Source organism: Protobothrops mucrosquamatus, unplaced genomic scaffold (assembly GCF_001527695.2).
Source record: "Protobothrops mucrosquamatus isolate PMUCROS unplaced genomic scaffold, P.Mucros_1.0 scaffold1499, whole genome shotgun sequence".
In the NCBI taxonomy this organism is placed as follows: domain Eukaryota; kingdom Metazoa; phylum Chordata; class Lepidosauria; order Squamata; family Viperidae; genus Protobothrops; species Protobothrops mucrosquamatus.
Genome location: NW_015387673.1, coordinates 233,827 through 251,493, shown reverse-complemented (window position 1 = coordinate 251,493; position 17,667 = coordinate 233,827). Strand labels below are relative to the sequence as shown.

General features: G+C 47.9%; 1 protein-coding gene across 1 annotated transcript in view; it reads left to right on the top strand.

The window, feature by feature from the left end:
* CARMIL3 (capping protein regulator and myosin 1 linker 3) overlaps window positions 1–17,553 on the top strand; it is a 48,180-nt gene extending 30,627 nt beyond the window's left edge. The window contains exons 27-36 of the mRNA XM_015822223.1: window positions 757–844; window positions 3,519–3,582; window positions 4,838–5,043; window positions 7,620–7,732; window positions 8,947–9,295; window positions 10,992–11,061; window positions 11,978–12,067; window positions 13,641–13,784; window positions 15,512–15,622; window positions 17,492–17,553. Coding sequence (XP_015677709.1) covers window positions 757–844; window positions 3,519–3,582; window positions 4,838–5,043; window positions 7,620–7,732; window positions 8,947–9,295; window positions 10,992–11,061; window positions 11,978–12,067; window positions 13,641–13,784; window positions 15,512–15,622; window positions 17,492–17,553 — 1,297 coding nt within the window. The remainder of the gene's footprint in view (window positions 1–756; window positions 845–3,518; window positions 3,583–4,837; window positions 5,044–7,619; window positions 7,733–8,946; window positions 9,296–10,991; window positions 11,062–11,977; window positions 12,068–13,640; window positions 13,785–15,511; window positions 15,623–17,491) is intronic.
* Window positions 17,554–17,667: the final 114 nt, after the last annotated feature.

Below are 17,667 nucleotides of genomic sequence, written 5' to 3'. Positions count from 1 at the left end.
ATAACCATGTGAGCGTGTCACCTTGAGCATCAGAAAACAAGCAGGGTATTTCAAGGAGGTCTAAGGGAGGCATGATCGCGTCTTCCAATATTTGAGGGGGCTGTCACAAGAAGAGGAAGGGCCAACCTATTCTCCAAAGCACCAGAAGGCAAGACAAGAAATAATATGGATGGAAATTGATCAAGGAGAGAAGCAACCTAGAACTAAGGAGAAATTTCCTGACAGTGAGAACAATTAACCAGTGGAACCACCTGCCCCTAGAAGCTGTGGGTGCTCCAACATTGGAGGTTTTTAAGAAGAGATTGGGCAGCCATTTGTCAGAAAAGGTATAAGGCAGGGGTAGGCAACCTTGGCTCTTTTATGACTCGTGGACTTCAACTCCCAGAATTCCTGAGCCAGCCATGCTGAGGGGAAAGGGAGAGGTTTCCATGCTGAGCCATGCTGGCTCAGGAATTCTGGGAGTTGAAGTCCACGAGTCATGAGGGGGCCAAAGTTTCCCTCATGCTGGCTGAGGAATTCTGGGAGTTGAAGTCCACGAGTCATGAGGGGGCCAAAGTTTCCCTCATGCTGGCTCAGGAATTCTGGGAGTTGAAGTCCACGAGTCGTAAAAGAGCCAAGGTTGCCTACCCCTGGTATAGGGTCTCCTGCTTGAGCAGGGGGCTGGACTAGAAGACCTCCAGGGTCCCTTCCAGCTCTGTGGATTGTGTTGTTTTGTTATTCACCCTCTGATGTTCTTCCGCCTGGATTCTTCCCTAGTGAAGTGAAGCTCTCCGTCGTGACGTATCTCACCAACACCATTGTGGAGGAACTTCTGGAGGAGTTGTACTACGCTCACAAGAACCTGGTGAGGATGATCTGAGCCATATCCCTCACTTCCGTGTCATTACTTCAATTCCCATTTGGGGCCTGGTGCCTCAGCATTTCAGAATCCCCCCGTTGATCTTGGTTTGGAGTCGGGAAGCTAAGCAGGGTTGGACCTGGTTGGTAACTGGATGGGAGACATGAGAAGAAGTCCCGGTATTGGCAGCAGAACCCCTGGACACAGGTAGTCCTCGGCTTATGACCGCAGCGGAGCAGAACGTTTCTCCTGCTTAGCGAGACTTTTGTCAAGTGAGCGTGGCCCCGATTTATGACCGTTCTTGCCACAGCGAATCCCTGCAGTTTTTAAGTTAATAGCATGGTTCCTCATAGACTTGGCGTGTCAGAAGGTCGCAAAAGGGGATCACATGACCCCGGGGATGCTGCGACCGTCGTAAATATGAGCCAGATGCCAAGTGTCCGAATTTTGATCATCTGACCATGAGGACGTGGCTACAGTCGTAAGGGTGGGAAAACGGTCATAAGTCACTTTTTTCAGCGCCGTTGTAATTTCAAACGGTCACTAAACAAACTGTTGTAAGCCGAGGACTACATACATACATACATACATACATACATACATACATACATACATACCAGTACATACATACATACATACATACATGTAGTGTACACACACACACACACACACACACTGGTGGGATTCAAATATCTAAACAACTGGTTCTCTGCGTGGATGCAGGCCTGGGTCTCTGAGGTCTAGAACAGACTTCCGGAAGTGGCATCCATGCACTTTATATATACAGTAGTGGCCAAAATTGTGGAAACCTTTTGGGAAAAGTGCATTTTTGAGGTTGGATGGCTAATAACACCCCTTTGTTTTAGTAGTACCATAAAATTACATATCAATGGAAAGATAATTTAATCAAGAACGTAATGCAACCAAGTCTGTTCAATTATCTGTACTGTATTCTATGAAAAGTTATAGCCAAATAACCAGAAAAAAGAAGCACAACTTGCTTAGGTTGATCTCAGGTAGCTTCCCTTCATCTGATGGTAGCCAATGAGCACGAGTGTTTAGAGAACCAATCAGGTGTCGTCTTGTTTTGGCCATGAGCCGGTCAGATCACAGTAGGATCCAGTTATTGATGTCCTGTATTTAAGCTGAGAGGAGGACATTTGTCAGTGTGTTATGGGATCGCTGTCGAGTTGGTTGGTTTTTTTTGTGTTCTTTCATTTAGTGAGCTTGTAAAACATAATAAAATTAAAGTAACGGTGCAAAGAGTTGACTGGTCACCCAGAAAGCGATGTAAAATAGTATTATTAAGTGAACAAGACTACAGTTATAAAGAAATGAGAAGAAAAACGGGTGGAAACTTAACCAAAGGTGGCATTTCTATTAACACTTTTCCCAAAAGTTTTCCACAATTTTGGACACTACGGTACATATTTAAACCACCCCCTTGTGTTTAGCACTGGTACTGCAGACCTGTTATCAGGGTGATCCCAAGCTGATAGCCTCCATCTTCCTTCTTTCCTCCTTCCAACCCCAGGCTCAGCACATCACCCATCTCCACCGACTTTCGGACGGTCAGGATAGCGTGATCCTTCCCGAACATCCGGGGAAACCCCAACTCCAGGGACCGAAAGAGTTCACCGACCACGAGCTGGATTCCAACATCGTAAGTGGTTCCGACTTAACTCAGGCGGGATCCCCGGTTTTTGCAAGTCCTGCCCTTGTGCAGACTTTAAAATAGAATAGAGCTGGAAGGGACCTTGGAGGTCTTCTAGTCCAGCCCCCTGTTCGAGCAGGAAAACCTATACCAGTTCAGACAAGCGACTGTCCAGTCTCTTCTTAAAAATCTCCAGTGATGGAGCGCCCTCGATTTCTGGTGGTGAGCTGTTCTACTGGTTAATTGTCCTCGGTGTCAGGAAGTTTCTCCTTAATTCCAGGTGGCTTGCTGTTCCACTGGTTAAGCGTTAAGTTGAAGCGTGACCGACATGTTTCTCTCGTTGGCTCTGGGTGGGCTCCTATTTAAATGGACAACCGCTTCAATACAAACCAGCTGTGTGCGGTGGCAGCAAAAACAGCCAACACAATCTTAGGCTGCATTAATAGAAGGATAGAATCAGGATCACATGAAGTGTTAATACTGCTTTATAAAGCCTTGTGGTAAGGCCACATTTGGAATACGGCATCCAGTTTTGGTCACCACAATACAAAAAAGATGTTAAGACTCTGGAAACAATGCAGAGAAGAGCAACAAAGATGATCACGGGACTGGAGGCTAAAACATACAAAGAACGGTTGCTGGAATTGGGGATGTCTAGTTTAATGAAGAGAAGGATGAGGGGAGACATGATTGCAGTCTTCCAATATCTCAGGGGCTGCCCCAAAGAAGAGGGAGTCAATCTATTCTCCAAAGCACTTGAAGGCAGGACAAGAAGCAACGGATGGAAAATAATCAAGGAGAGAAGCAACCTGGAATTAAGGAGAAACTTCCTGACAGTGAGAACAATTAACCAGTGGAACAACCTGCCTCCAGAAGTTGTGAATGCTCCAACACTGGAGATTTTTAAGAAGAGACTGGACAGCCATTTGTCTGAAATGGTATAGGGTCTTCTGCCTGAGCAGGGGGTTGGACTAGAAGACCTCCCAGGTCCCTTCCAGCACTGTTATTCTGTGTTCTCTCCTGCAGGACACCATGGCGATCAAAAGACAGAAGAACTGCCGCAGGATCAGGCCAGCTTCTGCCTTCATTAGTGAGTGTAACAACGACTTTCGTAGCCACTGTTCTTTAATCCAGAGAAGTTGGGCTCCACTTAGAATTGTTTGCTTAGCGACCGAAGTTTCAACATCACTGAAAAAAGTGACTTAGGACCGCTTTCCACACTTACATCCCCATGGTCACTTAATCAAAATTCAAACGCTTGGCAACTGGCATGTACTTAGGACGGTTGCAGGGTTTTAGGCTCCTGTGATCCCCTTTTATGAACTTCTGACAAGCCAAGTCAGTGGGGGGAAGCCGGATTCACTTAACCACCGTGTTGACTAACTTAACAACTGCAGAGATTTACTTAACTGCTGAAATTGTGGGCGCCTTTGTGGTCGTAAATTGATGGTTACCTTAAAGAAGCTGTAAAATATTGCAATTAATCTTGGTCAGAGTTATCCTAATTGGTTTCCGGTAATTTCTGAGGGGAAATTTAGGAGTTTCTGGTGGTCTCTTTTTCCTTTTTCCAAGAAACTAAAGTTAGCTAAAACTAACCACCTAAAAGGGACCTCGGTTCCTGATTATTTCAACAAACACACCCCTGTTCTTGTTAGGGTAAGATTCCTCCAGACTGTGGCCCCGTCTCATTTACCTCACTAGGATTTCCTAGTGGTGTCCCATCCTTGTATTACAAGCAGTCCGCGACTTAAAACAATTCGTTTAGTGATCGTTCAAAGTTACAACGGCACTGAAAAACGTGACGTGACTGTTTTTCACACTTAACAACCGTTGTAGTATGCCCACAGTCATGTGATCAAAATTCCAACACTTGGCATCATATTTATGACTGTTGCAGCGTCCCAGGGGCATCACATGATCCCCTTTTGCAACCTTCTGACGAGCAACGTCAACCGGGAAGCCGGAATTCACTTCACGATCGTTTGACTAATTTAACAACTAGCGTGATTCCCTTCACAACGGTGGCAAGAAAGGTCGCAAAATGGGGGCCGAGCTCACTTCACAAATATTTCACTTAGTGACAGAAATGTTCTGCTCAGGGGTGGTCGTAAGTCAAGGACTGTCTGTATCCGGGCAACGAAAAAGGGTTTTGAGCTTAAAACAGCCCTTTTCAGCACAAATCCCTCAATTTTTTTCTCTTTGGCTGAAAACGGCCAAAACTACCCATTGGATATGCTGGATTCGCTCAATGGGATTCACTGAAATGACCGTCGTAAAATGGAGTCCAGCCACATGATGCCTCAACTTAGGACTGCGATGACTTAACGACTTCTCTCCGCTTGCAGGTGGATCGGAACAGGACACTGACCTCACGACTGCTAATATGAGCTCACCTCTGGGGTGGATCGCTCTCGTGGGCAACACTCCCTATCCCTATTCGCACAGCGCCTCCTTCGATGGGTTTTGTGATCTGCCCACAGACGGGACTCGGCTTGAGCACCGGACGTGCGGCAGACCCCGGCCGCCTTGTTCGACCCGCTTCCGCTCCAGCGTGAGTACCAAAGTATCTCTTTCCTCCTTCTCCTGCCTGACCACGTGAAGGATTAATAGTCCCAAAGGTGCTTTTTTTCAGGAGGCACCTGGACTTCCTTGTTTTTCTTTGAAGACGTTTCACTTCTCATAAAAGAAGCTTCTTCAACTCTGAGTGGAGGGTGGGGAAATGGAAGGATTTATACTCTTTGCAGACAGCTGGTCATTTGCATTCTTTTAGAGAGTCATTGAGGCCATTTGGAGGTTTATCTGTGTCTTCAGTTGTCCAAAGGTGCTTTTTTTCACAAGGCAATCGGACTTTGTTTTTTCGTTGAAAACATTTCACTTCTCATCCCAGAAGCTTCTTCAGCTCTACTGGATGGTGGGGAATGGAAGGATTTATACTCCTTGCGGACAGCTGGTCATTTGCCTCCTTTTAGAGAGTCGTTGAGGCCACTTGGAGGTTTGTTTGTGTCCTAAGGATCCCCTGAGTGGTGCAAATGGTTGTGGAGTGTGTGAAAGCTTCCTGTAGCCAAAGAACGTAGCCCTCAACGTAGTCATTCCATATGTTGTAGGAATATGGGAAAAGCTCAAGAGGATCTTCAGCCAACACAACACACATGCACACTTCAAACCCACCAATACACTAAGGCAGAAGCTTGTCCACCCCCAAGGATAAAACACCCAGACACAAACTGAGCAATGTGGTATATGTAGTACAATGCAGTGACCCATGTGCAGATCACTTTGAGAGCAGGCAACTAAATTTCATTTTTGATGTGTGTCGTGCCCGCAGTAAAAAAGGACAATAAAGTTTATCTTATCTTATCTTATCTTATCTTATCTTATCTTATCTTATCTTATCTTATCTTATCTTATCTTATCTATCTTATCTTATCTTATCTTATCTTATCTTATCTTATCTTATCTTACCTTATCATCTTCGCCTTGCCTTGCCTTGCCTTGCCTTCTCTTACCTCACCTCACCTCACCTCACCTCACCTCATCATCTTATCTTATCTTATCTTATCATCTTATCTTATCTTATCTTATCTTATCTTATCTTATCTTATCTTATCTTATCTTATCTTCTTGCCTCGCCTCACCTCACCTCACCTTATCTTATCTTATCTTATCTTATCTTATCTTCGCCTTGCCTTGCCTTGCCTTCTCTTACCTCACCTCACCTCACCTTACCTTACCTTACCTTACCTTACCTTATCTTATCTTCTTGCCTCACCTCACCTTATCTTATCTTATCTTATCTTCACCTTGCCTTGCCTTGCCTTGCCTTGCCTTCTCTTACCTCACCTCACCTCACCTTACCTTACCTTACCTTATCTTATCTTCTTGCCTCACCTCACCTCACCTCACCTTATCTTATCTTATCTTATCTTCACCTTGCCTTGCCTTGCCTTGCCTTGCCTTCTCTTACCTTACCTCACCTCACCTCACCTTACCTTACTTTACCTTATCTTATCCTCTTACCTTATCTTACCTTACCTTACCTTACCTTATTTTATCTTATCTTATTTTATCTTATCTTCTTGCCTCGCCTCGCCTCGCCTCGCCTCGCCTCACCTCACCTCACCTCATCTTATCTTATCTATCTTATCTTATCTTATCTTATCTTATCTTATCTTATCTTATCTTATCTTATCTTATCTTATCTTATCTTATCTTATATCTTATCTTATCTTATCTTATCTTATCTTATCTTATCTTATCTTATCTTATCTTCGCTTTGCCTTGCCTTCTCTTACCTTACCTTACCTCACCTCACCTTACCTTACCTTACTTTACCTTATCTTATCCTACCTTATCTTACCTTACCTTACCTTACCTTACCTTACCTTACCTTATCTTCTTTTCTCGCCTCGCCTCGCCTCGCCTCATCTCATCTCATCTCATCTCATCTCATCTCATCTCATCTCATCTCATCTCATCTTATCTTATCTTATCTTATCTTAAAACAACCACTTCACAAACAGAGGGCACACCACAGGAAAACAAACCCATCAGGACAAGATTCAGCCGTCCATCTGCCTTTAGAAGACCAAGGCCGCTCTTTCGAAGACAGCAAAGTCCACATTCTGGACAGAGAGGACCGCTGGTTTGAACGAGGGGTCCAAGAGGCCATCTAGGTCAAAATTGCACAGCCCTCCCTCAACAGAGGGGGAGGGACACAACACCATCTATCTCCAGTCTACCACACAGTCCTCTCAGCAATCCCAAGAAGGCTGCACACCCATTTGCACCGCTTAGGTGACCCTGAGCATACGGGTAAACCTCCAAGTGGTCTCAACGACTCACTAAAATGATGCAAATGACCAGCTGTCTGGAAGGAGTATAAATCCTCTCATTCCCACCATCCAGTCAAAGCTGAAGAAGCTTCGGAGATGAGAAGCAAAACGTCTTCAAAGAAAAACAAGGAAGTCCAGTGGCCTCGTGAAAAAAGCACCTTTTGGATCTCAATCCAACTACTTTCCAATCTTCCTCCTCTTTTATGTATGGGTTCTCTTTTAATTCCCTCTCCCAGGCCCCACTTAATCTATGGGAAGAATTAACAGGCCCAGGTGTTTTTTTCTTCTTTTCCAGAACCGACTTTTTCGTTCCCTGGAATCCAGAGAACAGGAGAACGGGTTGGTGCCCAGACTGGATGAGGGTCTGGAGGAGTTTTTCAACCGGAGAGTCCTGAGCAACACAATAAGGTGAGCCAAGTACAGTTGATGTCATTCAATTAGGCAAGAAATACCAAATGTACAGGTATAGTATAGGGCAGGGGTAGGCAACCTTGGCTTTTTTATGACTGGTGGACTTCAACTCCCAGAATTCCTGAGCCAGCCATGCTGAGGGGAAATGGAGAGGTTTCCAAGTTGAGCCATGCTGGCTCAGGAATTCTGGGAGTTGAAGTCCACGAGTCATAAAAGAGCCAAGGTTGCCTACTCCTGGTATAGGGGGTACCTTATGCAATAGCAGCAACTGGAAGAGGGATCTTGGAGTCCTAGTGGACAATCCCTTAAATAGGAGCCAGCCGTTTGCTACAGCAGCCAAAAAAGCCAACCCAGTGCTAGGCTGCATTAACAGCAAGGTAGAATCAAGATCACGTGAAGTGTTAATACCACTTTACAAGGCCTTGGTAAGACCACACTTGGAATACGGCATCCAGTTTTGGTCACCACGATGTAAAAAAAAATGTTGAGACTCTAGAAAGAGTGCAGAGAAGAGCAACAAAGAGGATCAGGGGACTGGAGGCTGAAACATACAAAGAACAATTGCAGGAATTGGGTATGTCTAGTTTAACGAAGAGAAGAACGAGGGGGGACATGATAGCAGTGTTCCAATATCTCAGGGGTTGCCCCAAAGAAGAGGGAGTCAAGCTCTTCTCCAAAGCGCCTGAAGGCAGGACAAGAAGCAACGGATGGAAACCACTCAAGGGGAGAAGTGTCCCGGGGGTCACATGATCCCTTTCTGGGCGACCTTCTGCCAAGCAAAATCAACGGGGAAGCCAGATTCACTGAACAACCGTGTCCTGGGGTGGGTGGGAAAGGCTGTAAAACAGGACAAAATTCACTTCACAAATGCCTCACTTAACAAGAGAATTTTGGGTTGTTGTCGTTACCTGTATTTTATTTCTATCATTTGATTTTTTTTAATGTTGTAAGATGGTTGGCTAATAAATTGGACGGATAAAGGGAAGGAGGGAGAGAAGGAAGGAAGGAAGGAAGGAAGGAAGGAAGGAAGGAAGGAAGGAAGGAAGGAAGGAAGGAAGGAAGGAAGGAAGAGGAGGGAGGGAAGTGTCCCACTTAGCCATAGAAATTTTGGGCTGAGTTGTGGTTATAATTTGAAGACTATGTGTGTATCTTACATTTCTCTCCAAAATCACTTTCTGCTCTCTTAGTTCTGCCGTTTCTCTCCCGCCCAGCTATCCTCGGATATCTGACAGCTGTGCAGTACGGCCAGGCCTGTCTGATTCCCTCCCACCTCTACAAAGGAAGAGGAAAAAGGGCCTCTTCCATTTCCGCCGGTACCGCAGCATCAAGGGAGAGCGAGACTCCGACGATCTGCCCCCCAATCCTCCCCCGCCTCCCCTGGGAGGGGAGGACCCGAAGCCCTTGATGTACTCCGTCGCCCACGAGAAAGAGTGGAAACTGGACCAGGACATTGTGGGGGGAACCATGCTGCTTCCGGGAATGGTGACCGCAATAGCGCCTGGAAGCAGGGTCAAAGGCCTCCCAGGCCGTTCCAAACAGGTACAGAAATTTATTTCCGGGGTAAGGGCCGGGATGCGAAGGACCCCCCCTTTTAAATCCCCTTTCCTTCCGAAACAAGATTTCCACTCCTGATTCAGAGAGGGCACCGACGGACGGACGGAGGACCGAGTTCTTACAGCCGTCACGCGTCCAAGGAGTGCCGCTGCCGGGAATGGAACGTGCGAAAGGGTGGAGTCTGGATGCTAAGCTAGAGGTAATTCTCCATCACGGGAAAAAACCCCATGTGAAGAATAAAACTTGCCATTAGAGTAAGAGGGGGTGTCATGCCTCCGTCGGAGCCTGAATCTGTGGAGGAAAATGAGCTGGAACGGGAGGGGTCTGTGGTTTCAGAGGAATGTGGGGAAGAGCAGGCCGAGGCAGGCCAGGGCCCGTCAGGATTGGTACAGGAGGAACAGGAGAGGCAGAGTTCAGGCGATGAGCAAGGGCCACCCCCACCTGATCCTAGAGCACGGAGAGTGGAGAGGAGGGAACAACGCAGGCAGGCTCAACTACTCGGGAGGAGAGCATCCCGCCCCTCTCCACAAGGCACACCTGGAGACTGAGATTTAAGGAGACGCTGTGGGGAGAGGCATTTGTCGGGAACAAACGCTGATTCTATGGAGTTGTGTGTGTATGTGTTGTTGTTGCTGATCTCTTGTTCTGTGACTTCTGCTTGGAAACCCGGACACTCTGACCATTGGACTGGCTGACAACATGGCTTGGATGTTCAAAGATCTCGGACTGTATTTTGGCTTCCCTTCTGAAACTGCTCAGGCAAGCGTGTATTCACCCAGACTCATTAGGTTTACGATGTATGCATCATTCCTTGTTATCTCCGTGGCCTTGAGTAAATTCCTCTCCTAATCAGACTGTATGTGAAACTGCTTGCAGCCAGAGGCGGCTGAAGGTGTGTGTGTGTGTGTGTGTCTTCCTTTGTTTGGAGGCTTGCCAGAAACGTGGGAGTGTTTGGGGAAAATTTGGAGCAATTAAAGGGCAGTTTGAATTGCCAGCTGACTGCGTTGCCTCTGTGCTGTGCCCCGGGTCATCACAGGGTGTGTGTGTGTGTTGCTTTAGAATGGATTACATCAGGGATATCAAACTGCCGGCCCGTGGGCCGGATGTGTCACGTGGAAGCCACGCCCACCCCAGCTCCAGCAAGGGGGAGAAAAGTCACGATACATCGCGACACATCACGTGACGCGGCGAGTTTGACAGCCCCGGGTTAGATGGAGAAACGAAACCTCTATGATTCTGCTGAAGACCCATGAGAGAGCCTGAAACCTCTCCAAGGACACCGCAGCAGGTGTGGAGAGGAAGCAGACGGTTCCCGTAACAAAGTGAAATGGTTTACATGGGCTACGTGAGAGGAGAAATTGTTGTTTAATTCTATGAACTGGTGTCTGGGAACCTCGGAGTTAGTTTCGTTTCGACATTGCCGTGCAGTGTATTCAATAAACAGGAAGATTTTCAGAAACGGAAAGAAGCCGGAGTTTGGTTTGGATTCACGAGCTGGATGTTGACACCAACGGTGTTATCCTCCTCCTCCTCCTCCTCCTCCTTTTTAAGAAGAGACTGGACAGCCATTGGTCTGAAATGGCATAAGGTCTCCTGCTTGAGCAGGGGGTTGGACTAGAAGACCTCCAGGGTCCCTCCCAGCTCTGTGGTTCTGTTATTCTTGTCCGTGGTGTGCAGTTCATCATCTTTCTTCCTTGGTTAGACCGTTGAAATGGAACAAAGGACGGGAAGTTTACGGGAGCAGCAGAGAAGGCGATCCTCCGATGACACAGGTGGGCAGATTTATCCAACCTTCTTGGCTCGTTTCCCCCTCTCCTCGCATCTATGACTCTGGAAGCACCATGTGGTCCAAGGAAGCTCTTCTGAAGCATGGGTGACTTCCAGGGGTCTGCGGCTTAAAGTCACGCAGGTCAAAAGAGGAAGGGCTATCCGAAAGGACCTCCTTCCTAAAAGTACTATTGGATTTATTTATTTATTTATTTATTTATTAGATTATTTTTTTTTTTTAAATCTTGCCTTTATGACTTTATAAGTAAATCAAGGTGGTGAAACTACTTCGTACACCTTCCTGCTCCCGTTTTCCCCATAACGATAACCCTGTGAGGTGGGTTGGGCTTAGAGAGAGGGACTGGCCCAAAGTCACCTAGCTGGCTTTCATGCCTAGAACTCCCAGTCTCCTGGTGATTGGGCCAAAGTCACCCAGCGGGCTTTCGTGCCTAAGGCGGGACTAGAACTCTCAGTCTCCTGGTGATTGGCCCAAAGTCACCCAGCGGGCTTTCATGCCTAAGGCAGGACTAGAACTTCCAGTCTCCTGGTGATTGGCCCAAAGTCACCCAGCCGGCTTTCATGCTTAAGGCGGGACTAGAACTCCCAGTCTCCTGATGATTGGCCCAAAGTCACCCAGCCGGCTTTCATGCCTAAGGCAGGACTAGAACTCCCAGTCTCCTGGTGATTGGCCCACCCAGCCAGCTTTCATGCCTAAGGGGAGACTAGAACTCACCATCTTCTGATGATTGGTTCAAAGTCACCCAGCCGGCTTTCATGCCTAAGGTGGGACTAGAACTCACCATCTCCTGGTGATTGGCCCAAAGTCATCCAGCCTAAGGCAGGATTGGAACTCCCCGTCTCCTGATTTCTAAGACAGTGTGTGATATTGATGGATTGTTGTTGTTTTTTAAACCCACCTAGGGCAAAGAGGATGGAGGCCTCACCCTCCCCTGCAGAGCACTAAGCCAAGTTTTGCCACCATTCGGCGGGCAGAAGCCAGCTGGGATATAGGTGGGTAGACGTTCCTAGAATGGCCCGAAGTTAAGGCAAGTGGACTTCAACTCCCAGAATTCCCCAGCCAGCAACGCTGGGAGTTGAAGTCCACTTGCCTTAACTTCGCCGATGGGATGAGTACTATGCATTGAGCTATGCACGGGGACGAGTTTATATGACAGAAACATCTTTTGAGCCTGGTAAATGAGGTGGCTGCTTTAATAATCCAGAAGTGAATCAGAATACAGCTGGAAGGGACCTTGGAGGTCTCCTAGTCCAGCCCCCTGCTCAAGCAGGAGACCCTATAGGTTCTCCTGCTTGAGCAGGGGGCTGGACTAGAAGGCCTCCAAGGTCCCTTCCGGCTCTATTCTATTCTATTCTATTCTATTCTATTCTATTCTATTCTATTCTATTCTATTCTATAATACAAGGCATTGCTGGGAGATTTCGGTTTGCACCGTTAGTGATTACCTACACTATACAAAGCACATTACAAATAGTTACAGCCATTTGTTTAGTGACCGTTCGGAGTTGCAACGGCCCTGAGAAAAGTGACCTGTGACGGTTTTTCACACTTACGACCGTTGCAGCATCCTCGTAGTCACGTCATTAAAATTTAGACGTTTGGCAACTGGCATGTCTTTCTGATGGCTGCAGTGTCCCTGACAAGCAAAGTCAATGGGGGAAGCCAGATTCGCTTCACAACTGTGTTACTAACTTAACAACTGCAGTGATTCACTTAACAACCCTGGCAAAGAAAGGTCGTAAAATGAGACGAAAGTCGCCGAACACCTGTCTTGCTTAACAACAGGAATCTGGGGCTTGCAAAAGAGGATCCCATGACCCCAGGACACTGCAACTGTCATAGATACGAATGACGTTTCACTTCTCACCCAAGAAGCTTCTTCATCTCTGGCTGGATGGTGGGGAAATGGAAGGATTTATACTCCTTTGCAGTCATTTGGTCATTTGCATTCTTTTAGAGAGTCGTTGAGGCCACTTGGAGGTTTACCTGTGTCCTCAGGGTCACCTGAATGGTGCAAATGGGCATGGAGCCTTCTTGGAACTGCTGAAAGGAGTTCCAAGAAGGCTTCACACTCATTTGCACCATTCAGATGATCCCAACATCACAGATAAACCTCCAAGTGGTCTCAACGACTCTCTAAAAGAAGGCAAATGATCAGCTTTCTGCAAAGGAGTATAAATCCTTCCATTCCCCACCATCCAGTCGGAGCTGAAGAAGCTTCTTGGGTGAGAAGCGAAACATCTTCAAAGAAAAAAACAAGAAAGTCCAGTTGCCTCCTGAAAAAAGCACCTTTGGGATAACCAGGATCTGGATGACGGAGAATCTCCATAGATGTTTAAATACGAATCAATTGCCAAGCGTCTGAATTTCGACCACATGACCATGGGGGAACACTGCAAATGTCTTAAGTGTGAGAACGGTCATAAAATCACTTTTCTGCAGTGCCGTTATATCTTCGAACGCTCACGAACCAAATTTAGGTCGGGGACTATCTGCAGTTTGAATGAATTGAATTAATTCCTGGCAGTTGATGGATCCTTTGTTCGTCTTCTCCCAAACCTGCAGCTGAAGAGAGCACGTCCCGGGAGAGTGGGGGCAAAAGCAACCTGCGAGACCACCCCCTGGAAGAAAAGCCGCCGGGGGCCGACGAGAGGGGCGTGATGGGGGGCACACCAAATTCCGAGAAGGACCGACTGACGGCACCACCCGGTGCAAAACAACAGGTCTTTTTGAATTCAAGGGGCAGGAGAAAGCTTGTTTTGGGGCTGGGGGCTTCTGGGTGAAGGACTGGGGAGTGACCACAGTTGAGACAGGAACTACCAGTGCAAAGCAAGGCATTTGTTAAGGGAGTTGTGTCCAATTTTACAATCTTTTTTGGCACGGTCATTAAGGGGATCATCCCAGTAAGTGACTCATACAGTCGTTAAAGCGAATCCAGCTTCCCTTGACTTTGCCACCTGTGAAGGTCAGGAATGGCGATCTAGTGACCCCCCCAGGATGCTTTAACTGTTGTATGTATATCCTGGTTTTGATCACGTGACCACAACAGGGAGGATGGTTGTAACTGTGAGGACAGGTCGTAAGTCACTTTTTTCAGCACCGTCATCCCTTCGAACGGTCACTGAATGAATGGTTTATGGCTGGCTGGGGAATTCTGGGAGTTGAAGTCCTCACAGGTTGCCCAGGTTAAGAAACATTGGAGGTTGAAAACTACCATTCCCAGCATTTCATGAGTCCTGCTGGCTAGGTTTGCTGGGAATTGTAGTCCAGCAGCAGCCGGAAGCTTCTTCTGAGAAATTTCTATTTCCCCCCCCTCTCCTTTCGTATCTCCACATCCGCCCTCTTGGTTTTACAGCAATTCAGGGATCACTCTTCCACTCCTCGCCCTCCCAAGCCGGTTGCCCTCCCCAGGGGCCGGAAGACCCCCAGCCAGCCGGAAAGAAGTCGCAGCAACGAGGAAGGCAGTGTATCTGGTGGAGCCATTCTAGAAGATTCCTGCACCTTTCCTCCCGTCGCTCAACCCCGACGTAGACCGAAGGAGCAGGAAAACGAAGGTGAAGAGACACCGAGGCCTTAAGACAAAGGTCTCGGTTTATCTCACGCAGATCCTGGATTAATCGGTACAAGAATTCCAAAAGGAAGGAGTTTTTGCTTTGGGATAATAGCATTTTCTCTGGGGCACAGGTAGTCCTCAAACATACGACTGCAATTGATCCCGAAATTTCTGTTGTGTGAAATACTTGTTAGGTGAGTTTTGCCCCACTTTTACGACCTTTCTCGCTACACTCGTTAAGAGAACCACTGGAGTTGATAAGTTAGTAACCTGGTTGTTAATCCTATCTGGCTTCCCCCATTGACTTTGCTCGTTAGACGGTCGCAGAAGGGGATCACGTGACCTTGGGACACAGCAAAGGTCATTAACATCTCAATTTTGATCACATGATCACGGGGACGCTGCAGAGGTCATCCCTATGAAAAAACTGTCATAAGTCACATTTTTCAGTGCCTTTGTAAGTTTGAACAGTCACTAAATGAATTGTTGTATGTTATATGCAAGGGTGTAGGTATATACATATGTTGCATATAGCATGTTTATATTTATGTTGTGTATATGTACACTTTTGAGAGCAAGCAACAGAATTTCATTTTTAATGTGTGCCAGTGTGCCCACAGTAAAAAATGACAATAAAGGTTATCTTTAGCTTACTATTTGCAAGTCAAAGAGTATCTTGTGTTATTTATTAAACACTTATTTAAACCTTTGCAGCAGGAGGCAGCAAAGAGCTACAGAGAAAAAAATATGAATGCTCTGCTGCCCTCTAGTGGCCCCTGGAATTTATTATTATTATTCGTTTTAACAGTCCAGAGAGGGTCACCTTAACCAACAAATTCTTTCTGGGGCTCAGGACTCTCTGATGCTCCTCTTTCCATTCCAGGGGAACCCGAGGTTGGGCGAAAAATGGCGCCTCTCAAACCAAAGAGAACACGGCGGGCACAGTCCTGCGACAAGCTAGAGTCCGATCGGGGACGGAACCCGGGATCTGGAGGTATGGCAGAGCTGGCATTCCCATGCTCGTGGGATTCAGAAGGTGGGAGGGACCTTTGGAGAGAGGAGCAGCGAAGCGGTAGAGAAGGAGGGACAGAAACTGGGGGCGGAGTCAAAAGAGGAATCAGCCTAGAATCTCTACATCAGGAGTCCCCAACCTGTAGCGCACTACCGGCCGTGGTCTGCTGGCCACCGGGCCGCGGCACAGGCTGGCCAGTGCGCCCACTCATCCCCACTTGTGCTAGTGCCACGGCCGCACAGCCTAAATGGGGCTCCGTGTGGCATAAATGGGGCTCTGTGTGGCCTAAAATGGAGCTTGTGCAGCCTAAATGGCGCTCCACGTGGCCTGTGGGACTGCGCAGCCTAAAACAGGGCTCTGCACAGCCTTAGGGCTCCGTGTGGCCTAAAATGGGGCTCCGTGTGGCCTAAAATGGGCTCCGCATGGCCTAAAATGGGGCTCCGCGCAGCCTAAATGGGGCTCCATGTGGCCTAAATGGGGCTCCGTGCAACCTAAAATGGGGCTCCCCGCAGCCTAAATGGGGCTCCACGTGGCCTAAATGGGGCTCTGTGTGACCTAAAATGGGGCTCCATGTGGCCTGCAGGGCTCTGTGCAGCCTAAATGGGGCTCCACGTGGCCTGTGGGGCTCTGTGCAGCCTAAAATGGGGCTCCACGCAGCCTAAATGGGGCTCCGCGCGGCCTAAAATGGGGCTCCGTGTGGCCTAAATGGGGCTCCGCGTGGCCTAAATGGGGCTCCATGGCCTAAATGGGGCTCTGCGCAGACTAAAACGGGGCTCCACGCAGCCTGAATGGGGCTCCGTGTGGCCTGTGGGGCTCCGCACGGCCTAAAATGGGGCTCCGCACGGCCTAAAATGGGGCTCCGTGTGGCCTAAAATGGGGCTCTGCATGGCCTAAACTTGGTTCCACGTGGCCTAAACGGGGCTCCGCACAGCAAAAACGGGGCACCGTGTGGCGTGCAGCAAAAACAGGGCAGTGTTAGTGCCCACATGGCAGAAATGGGGCAGGGCTAGCCAGTGTCATGTGCGCACTAGCGCCGCCCCATTTGCGTGGCACGCAGGCACATAAAATGCTTCCCCTTCCCTTTCTCTGTGGTCCTCCAACCGAGAAACTTTGGGGACCTCTGCTCTACATAGCCCCAAATGAACTAAGTCAAACCCCCTTGAATGTTCGTGGATCCTTAACTAATTCCAACCTAACCGTTAGCTGGGAAGATTCCTGCGCATGGGCTTTCAGCAATAAAGCAGTTAAATTGTAGCTTGGCATGGGGATATGATCTTTGGCGCCTGACAAAAGCCACTTGCAAGAAACAAACTGGGTTGAACTGGGATGGGTGGTGCAGGCTTGCTGGTGAAGGAAAAAGCCCTCGGTGCACGCTCTCCTTTGTCCAGGTGGTCCTCCACTTACAGCCATTCGTTTAGTGACCATGCAAAGTTACAGTGGGAAAAAAAGGGACGTGTGACCCCTTTTCCACACTTACGACCACTGGCAGAATCTCCACGGTCACGCGATCAAAATTTGGAAGCTTGGAACATATTTATAACGGCCACCGTGTCCCGGGGTCATACAATCCCCCTTTGTGACCTTCTGACAATGGGGGAAGCCGAATCGGCTTAACAACTGTGCGGCTAACTCAACAACTGCAGCAATTCACTTAACGGCCATGGGAAGAAAAGTTGCAAAACGGGGCAAAATTCGCTTAGCAGCCGTTTGGTCTAGCCGTAGAAATTTTGGTCGTAAGTCGGGGACTAACTGTTTTACCTTGCCCTGTTGCAACTTTGTGAAACTCTGTGAATCTTTTGTCACACTTGGTGAAACTTTTGTCAAACTTCGTGTAACTTATTCCCGGGGAAGTCGGAAAGACGAGGTTCACCAGGAAAGCCGCCGGCTCACGCGTGGAATCCCGCAGCGATTGAAGCGGCGAGGTTTCGGTGTCGTGACCCTCCTCTTGAACCCAGTTCCCCCTCCCCCCCGGCTAACACTCTCTCTCTCTCTCTCTCTCTCTCTCTCTCTCTCTCTCTCTCTCTCTC